The 7,562-nt window shown below is 49.4% G+C and overlaps 1 protein-coding gene across 1 annotated transcript in view; it reads right to left on the bottom strand.

The window, feature by feature from the left end:
- Positions 1 to 7,562, bottom strand: part of VAV2 (vav 2 guanine nucleotide exchange factor) — a gene marked incomplete at its 5' end in the record, with an annotated part of 105,088 nt that overhangs the window by 14,304 nt on the left and 83,222 nt on the right. The window contains 5 exons of the mRNA XM_010134973.1: positions 1,566 to 1,634; positions 2,119 to 2,214; positions 3,529 to 3,628; positions 6,241 to 6,341; positions 6,962 to 7,030. Coding sequence (XP_010133275.1) covers positions 1,566 to 1,634; positions 2,119 to 2,214; positions 3,529 to 3,628; positions 6,241 to 6,341; positions 6,962 to 7,030 — 435 coding nt within the window. The remainder of the gene's footprint in view (positions 1 to 1,565; positions 1,635 to 2,118; positions 2,215 to 3,528; positions 3,629 to 6,240; positions 6,342 to 6,961; positions 7,031 to 7,562) is intronic.

The raw sequence follows: 7,562 nt of genomic DNA, 5'->3' as shown, positions 1-7,562 counted from the left end.
CTGAACAGGCCGTCTCCTCTACAAACGGGAAACGCAATCCCGGGATTGACCGTGACTTGAAACAGCGACAGCAACCTGCAGACTGGGGCTGCGGGATTTAACTGGGAACCTGCTTTACCTGCACCATTGCCCAGGGGCTGTGCATGGAGGTGGAGGGTCACTACCTGCACCAAACACCCCTGCGTGCAATTTACTGGTGCAAAATCCTGCCCCTGCTTTGTGCAAAGAATGACCTGTGCAAAATACCCGGGAGGTGGATGAACCCCTTTGGGATGTTCACCCCGCCACATGGCTCTTGCTCCAGAGAGCAGCAGCATCCGCCACCCTCCAGCATGGCAGACAGAACGGCTGGATTTGCCATGAAAAACATTACTGGTAAGTTAAGCCTCAATTTACAGATCAATTAAAACCAAACGCTGCTGCTGCCAAGCCCAGGGCTGTCTGACCCACACCTGCACTGCCCTGGTGATTGGGTGATGGAACAGAGACACTTCCCTGGCGGCCACGGGCAGCCTCCTGCAGAAACCGCTGAGTCTGCAGGGCAGCCGGAGCCTGCCTACGGTGATGTATTAGCAGCGGTGTCGGTGGGTACCACATTATGAGCCCTGAGTAGGGTTTAACAACTGTCACCAGGTTTGGTGCTCGGTTGAGGCCACAGCCATGAGCTGTGCAGCGCTGGGCTGCGAATACAGCGTCCTTCAAACAACCTTAACTTCACATATCGGCTCTGGATCCTGGGGCTTGCAGGGATAATGGCTAGAAAGGTCACCCAGCTTATGTAAGTGCTGGGAAATGCAGGGTCGTGAAAAAAGCTGCAGCTTGGAGTGACCTGAGAACACGGGAGTGAGCCCAGGGGTGAATCCTGCAATGCTCCCCAGAGAGAAAACCTGGAGTTCATGATCACCCGCAAGTCAGACTCTGCTGATGATGGTCCTGTAGGTGAGTGTGGGGGGGCCAGAAAATATCTGGATTATTACATTTTTTGTCAGTAATAGTTTTCCTGAAATATTGGGGATTTCAGCTGAAAGCTCAAAAAAAAAAAAAAAAAAGTAAAGCAAAATTTCATCTCCAGAAGTCTTCATTTGTGGAAAGAGCATTTTCCCCTTAATAAAAAAAATACTTGGCTAAAAGGATTCCCAACCGGTGCCTGGGTAACGGCACGTGGGGAGCGCTGTGCACAGACATGGGCTCCCGTTCCTGCAGTGCTCCCCGACTTGCCGATACACCTGGAGTTCCTCCAGATCCCTCCTAGCAAAAGCCAAGCCCCAAAGCTGGCACGGCCTCTTTACACACAATCGCAATTACTGAAAAGTTGTAACTTGTCAACAAATACCAGCTCCCCTGGCTGCTTAAGGAGGAAGATAACAGCGATGACTACAGATCTGCGGCGAAGCAGTCGCATCAAATGGCAATCAATACACACACACGTGTTGGGGAGGAGGAGACGCTGCTGTCCCTCGGGCTGCCGGGTGGTTTTTCTCTCCCAGTTTTTGTTGTACAGAAGCAGAGAGGCTGTTGTGCCTCGAGCCCAGCACAGCCTCCCCACCACTCCCATCCTGCCGTACCTGCATTGCTTCCAGAGCCTCCTTCAGCTGTTGCTTCTCTGGTCGGTCTGATGAATGGCTGAGCAGCTCCTGAATTCAAAAAATAAATAAGGAAATAAATGGGTGTGCTGGGAAAGCTGCCCACACCCTGCCTGCAGCGGGCAGGCTCCGACCCGCAGGCGGTGGCTGCCAGGGTGGTGGTGAGGATGCCAGGGAGGGCGGCTGTAGCCGTAGGACGGGGAACACGCTGAGTGGCTGGTGCTTCAGAGATCTGTTACATGCAATTGACGGGAGGAATTTCACACATAATCAGATTATATGCAAGCTTATTTTATATTCATTAACTGCCTCTCGTGGCTAACAAGTGCAGAATTACCCTAGGTCACTGTACTTTAAAAGACAGCACAAATACTGTGTCGTGTTAAGTGGCTCTTGTAATTATTCCATTTGAAGGGGAAAAAACCCCCAAACCTTCACTCTGCATTTACAGACGATTCACCCTCCTCTGTAAAAGCCAAAAGATGCTTCAGCAAGGACAGCAGCTGGAGGGAAGTGCCAACGCTGAAACACTTACTTTCAACAGGAGGTGATACTTCAAAACTCTTTGCATTGGAACCACCAGCAGATCTTGCAGTTTAAATTTCCCATCCTGAACCTTGAGCGTGCATTCCTGTGACAGAAATCAACGCATCAGCAGGGAAGCAACTGGGGGAAAACAATGGCTCGCCCACAGAATAAGCCTCCAGTGTCCCATGGCTGGTTACATTTTGCTTCTGTAAACTCAGTTCTGATGTCAAAGAGCTCGTGGTCCCTGCAAGCACCCAGCTGGTATCAGCGCTCCCACCATGGAGGGTCTTGAGGAATAAAACGCAGGGGCTGGACCCTAAAATATAGACATCCTCATGCAACTGAGCTACTCCAGCTTAATGAGATACTGCTCATTAGGGGAGCACAGGAATGCACACAGACCTCGGGAAATATCACATGAAATGCATTAGCTTAGCTCACCTCCTCCACGGTTTGAACCACCGCAGTTTATCTGCGAGGGGCTGGGAGCAAGCACGCAGGCAGCTGCTGCAGCTTCGCTGATAAGCATTAAGTCATTAAGATGAGCTAATGGTGGCAGGAAGTTTTGTGACTGTTACCTTCGCCCAGACCCACCCAGATACACGACTCTGCTGCGCTGGCTAAGCCCCACCACGTGCCCCCCAGCAGAGAAAGGGGAAGCAGGGGAGCAATGGGATGCTCTGATGCAAGATCCAGAGAACACGGTTTTTTAAAAAAAAATCATTAAACGCACTTTTATCCCTGACTTGGGTTGCTACTTCTGCATGGAAAATCAAAGAGCGTTTGCAAAAAGCGAGGTAACTCGTACAGACAGCCAGGCAAATTCAGATTAGCATCAAGACCAAAGCAGGAATTAAAGCTGGGTCAAAACAGCAGCTCAAACAATGCATCCCTTCCGGGGCTCCTTTGATTTACTTAATATCTGGATCAGCCCCTATTTACACTAAGCCTTTACGCTGGGGAAGGAGGACAGCGGAGTAATCCGGGCATGTGCTGGGCCTTGGGTTCGCCTCCGACTGTCCCTGATGCTGCGTGTGCCCTTGGAAAGCTACAGCTCCTGGCTCGGGGATGCCCGGTGACTCTGGGTCTCCCCGCATGACCCAAAGAGGAATTTGTCCACAGCCAGTCTCGCTCAAATAAAGTCATCCGGCTTGTTTTAACTTGGATGAACTCCGGGGAGGAAGGGCAGAGAGTGTGTTTAGGGGGGAGATGAAGGGGCAACAGAGGCTCAGGACACGGTAACTCCCAGCTTTGTTCCCTCTCTGGGCAGCAGAGACTCACTCCTACATCCCTCCCCTCTCCTGCTAAATCAAACATTCCCAAACATTCCCAACATTCTCAGCTCCAACGAGTCCTTCCCAAACCCACGACAAGGAGGGTGGGCATCACTCAGCCCCGATGCCCCCTGCCTGCTCACCTCCACCTTCTGCCTGACGTCCTCCCGGTTGGCGAGGAGGTGGTTGAGCGTGTTCTGGGCATACTCCATGTGGCTGCAGTATTTGCCATAAATCAGCAGCCTGTAGAGGGGGGGAAAGCACAGATTTAATCAGAAACACTTGCTGGCAGTTATAACCTGTTATAAAAGATATATGTACTTATATACAATGAAAGGACAAGGCAAACAGCTATTCCCCCATGTAACTGCTTAGCAAAGTGTTAACACTCTTTTACAACACGTCTTTTTAACATTCAAATCTTTTGAAGTTTCCAGAGCTGGAGCCCATGGCAGCGATTCAGCTCACGATGAGCAGACCTTAAAACCCAAGGTCTCATTTTAGAAAGCTCCTTGCAGGGTGAGCCACACTAGAGATCAAGAGACCGGGCAATTTCGGAGAAGAAGGTTGTCGCAGCCTTTGGAAATGCAGCAAAGCTCTAATCCACAAAGTATGAACTATAAATTTAAACATCTGGTAGAAATGGAGCAGTTTTGCTCTGAATTCCCCCTTTTTCCTCCTCTTCCTTCATTAATCCTGCGCGACAGGTTTGCCTTTCCCCCCCTTCCTTGCTGTTAACTGTATTGCTACTGATAAGACACATATTCCATCACACGCTGCAACTCATCCATTATTTCGGAGCCTCGTCTCTCGATGGGGACAATTTGGAAGCACCTGACCTGGTGTCGCTCCGTAAACGCGGGTCTCTCAGACCCTGGTGGGGAACTGAATAGAGAGATTTATGGGAGCCGCAGTCCCCGGCGAAGCAGCAGCCAATACAGATTATTCTTCTGCCTTTTCCCCTTGACAACTTCTGAACGTGCACAATACTATCTACCTTGCCAGCACTTGGTGAGTTTCAGAGAGGCTTCAGGAGCATAAATTCAAACTGCCGGCTTTCAGAGAAAGAGATTTACACACTATTCCCTTCCAAAAACCCCCTCAAACCCAGCAAAGCAGAGCAGCAATACATCATTTTGCCGGGATGTCTCTGAGGATGCGCAGAGAAGCAAGAGCTGTTTGTCATGGAAACATCTGATGGAGGAAGGTCTCATATCTAGGGACCAAGCGGGGATTCTGGAGGTCCATGTTCCCTTCTTAGGGGGTCTTCCCGGGTGAGCTCACTTTCTCCTTCTGCACCCCCATCCCCTTGCTGTAAAATGTGGTATCATCATCTTTCCCAACACAGGAAGGGACTCTGACTATTTAGATCAGGTTGCTCCAAAATCTTCATCCTCAGAAGCCCAGTTTTGGAGTCCTCTCCAAACCTAAACTCCTTGCAAGCAGCAGCTTCCCATGGCGCTGAGGACCCCAAGTCCCTCACGGGGTGAACGCAGCTTCAGAAATGCCATCACTAGCTTCTTCATTTGCCTCTTGGGAAGGATTTTAAGTCCCTTAAAAAGCTGCTTGCAAACCTCATTAGGAACTGGGTCAGTTTGTTCACCTGCCTGGATGAAAACAATCAGCTGCAAGCACTCTGCTGAGCTCCCACCAGCAAATTAACAGAAGCAAACATTTATTTAAAGGCTCTTAACCCAAAAATGAGCCTTGTGCTCCTGCATAGCCAAGCAGATCTCCCTGGGGAGCAACGCCACCTCCACGACTCCTGCCCTGCCCCTTCGCCGCTTCCCGCATGCACAGCTCTCTCCTGGGGATGGCACCGGCACGCATGGAGCCGAGCCAGGAATTAGGAGATCAAAATCACCGACCTGAGTCTTATGAGTATTTTTAAATTATTTGCATTCTTCTTCGGAAACTTTTTTTTATTTAATCCCGAAAACATTCCCTTTCTAAAAAGAGGTGCTGTGAGTGATGGAATATCTGACCCTACGGTGTACTGTTAATGCCGATGGTATTTCTAGAGTTATTGACTTCTGAATGGCATTGCTGTGTCTAGACACTGGTTTAATCACAGTGCAATAACACCCTGGCATGATTCCACAATGAATCAGGCCTTTGATTAGTAATAAGGATATTAAAGGCTTTTATTAACCTTATCTTTGTGTTCTGGAGTACTCCAGCTCACAGCTGCCAAAACACAGAACCTATTAGGTTTGCGAAAGCAACTTCTCCATTTATTCGTCACGCAATAGGTGCGGGACAAGAGTGCTGCCAAATGCGCAATTTTTTAGCGTGAGCAATCGCTCAGATGTAAGCGGATTGAAGGCTCCCCTGCACAGCGCTCATCCTACCACATCACAGGCCCTCAAAGCCCTGTTGCTCTTGCACGAGAAGACAACACTAATCCCTTGAAGCAGAGTGAGGTTTTACTCTATTCTGGCTCACCACAACCATAGAGTTCCCATCTCCATCCCCTCCGCCCCGTCCCTGTACACACACTGGACGTTCAGTCTGCGACAGCGAACATCCCATACTGGATGCTGTGAGCCCAGCACAATGCAGATGCAGTCACAAGCTTGCAGGAACAAGCATCCACGGGAGCCACACAGATCTAGCCAGCTCAAAGAGATGTCCCAGCCTCTGTCCCAGGTGACCTGACACGGTTGTGGCTGGATTGGGCTGCTTCACTGTGAGCACCGAGTGATGCTTCAGCAACCTGAGAACACTCAGCTGTGGAGGATACAAAACTGGTCTGCTGTGACAGTCGTTTCTGTTCAAAGCTCAGAGACGGGCCCTGCAAATATCAACCCATGTCTGTTAAAACCGGAGCTGCCCAAAAACCAGGTGTCCTTTACCTCTCTTTGAATTCCAGAAATACTTTTGCCAAGCTGCTTCCTCCAGACATCATAGAGACATCGATGGCTCGCAGGAAACTGAAGTGCACTTTAATTAGGTCCTAAAACGAAGAAACAATCAATACTTTAAACACATCCAAAGTGAGCAGCCAAACAGAGCCTGAAGAAATGCACATTCACTACTTAATCTAGCAGTTATTTTCTTTTTTTTTCTCTCTTTTTAGCTGTTTTTAAAATAAGTCATTCTAGGGAGATGCAGCCCTAACTGGACAAGAGTGCAAGGGTGTAATTACGCCACGAGTTACACAGTGATATATATCCCAGGTCGTCCGTGAATATTAAAGTCCCTTTTGCTGGTCTGGAGGGTGCGGAGGAGATGGGGAGGCTCTGACCCAGACCTCATGCAAGCCCGTGTAGAAATAAATCCCTTCATCACGGCGTGCCCAAACCATCTGTACAGATACAATACAGAGCCCTGGCCCTGGAACATCCTCCGCATAAAATTGTTTTCTTACCTAAAGTTCCTATAATCCCCAACTCTAAAACTGAGTGTTTAAGAACATCTCCTAAACCCATCCAAGCTCCACAGCCCGTGAAGGGCTGAACCCCTGCAGGTGAATGCACAAATCTAACGCGAAATTGGAGCCTCCTCTTAGGCAGGAAGGCACCTGAACTGCCGTGGAAAGAACAAAGATTCAAGCCACGATGTATACGCCGTTACCTCCAAGTTGATAAAAATAACTTCCATGTCTTGGGGAGTCAGTACCAGCCTCAGCGGGTTCATGTAGTTCTGCAAGAGGTAAATGGAAAAGGGATTGAAATGCCCGAGAGTAGCAAGCACGGGTTGTGTTGTGGAAGGGAGGTTTTTCTCCCTGCTTCACCAGTTGCCTTTTCCAGAGCAGGGAATTAATGAATCTAAACACTCCAGGTTTTAATGAATCTAAACACTGGCAAAGGCAGAAGAACAATAACACAATCCTCAAGACTCGGCTGTGCCGGGGACCCAAGCAGAAGCCAGGAATCCCCATGGGTGCATCCTCCCCTGAGCTCCCCTCGCCCCCGCAGCACATGCAGGCACGGGAAGGTGCAAGACCCCCCACCCATGGGTGGCCGCAGCCCCCTCTCCTGCTAAATCTACAGGGAGAATGATTGAAGTGCACAGAGCTTCTTCACCTCGCTGCAGCTGGGAAGAGCGCTGAAGCATGATCAGCTCCTTGATTATCTCACTAGAATTTTGCCCTTGAAGAAGCGCCGATGATGTGATTACATTGGAAATGCCTCTCTGAACAAATACATATTAATAGAAACATCTACATGACTTG

This window comes from Buceros rhinoceros, unplaced genomic scaffold (assembly GCF_000710305.1).
Source record: "Buceros rhinoceros silvestris isolate BGI_N320 unplaced genomic scaffold, ASM71030v1 scaffold7874, whole genome shotgun sequence".
NCBI lineage: Eukaryota > Metazoa > Chordata > Aves > Bucerotiformes > Bucerotidae > Buceros > Buceros rhinoceros.
This window is presented reverse-complemented; position numbering and strand designations above follow the sequence as displayed.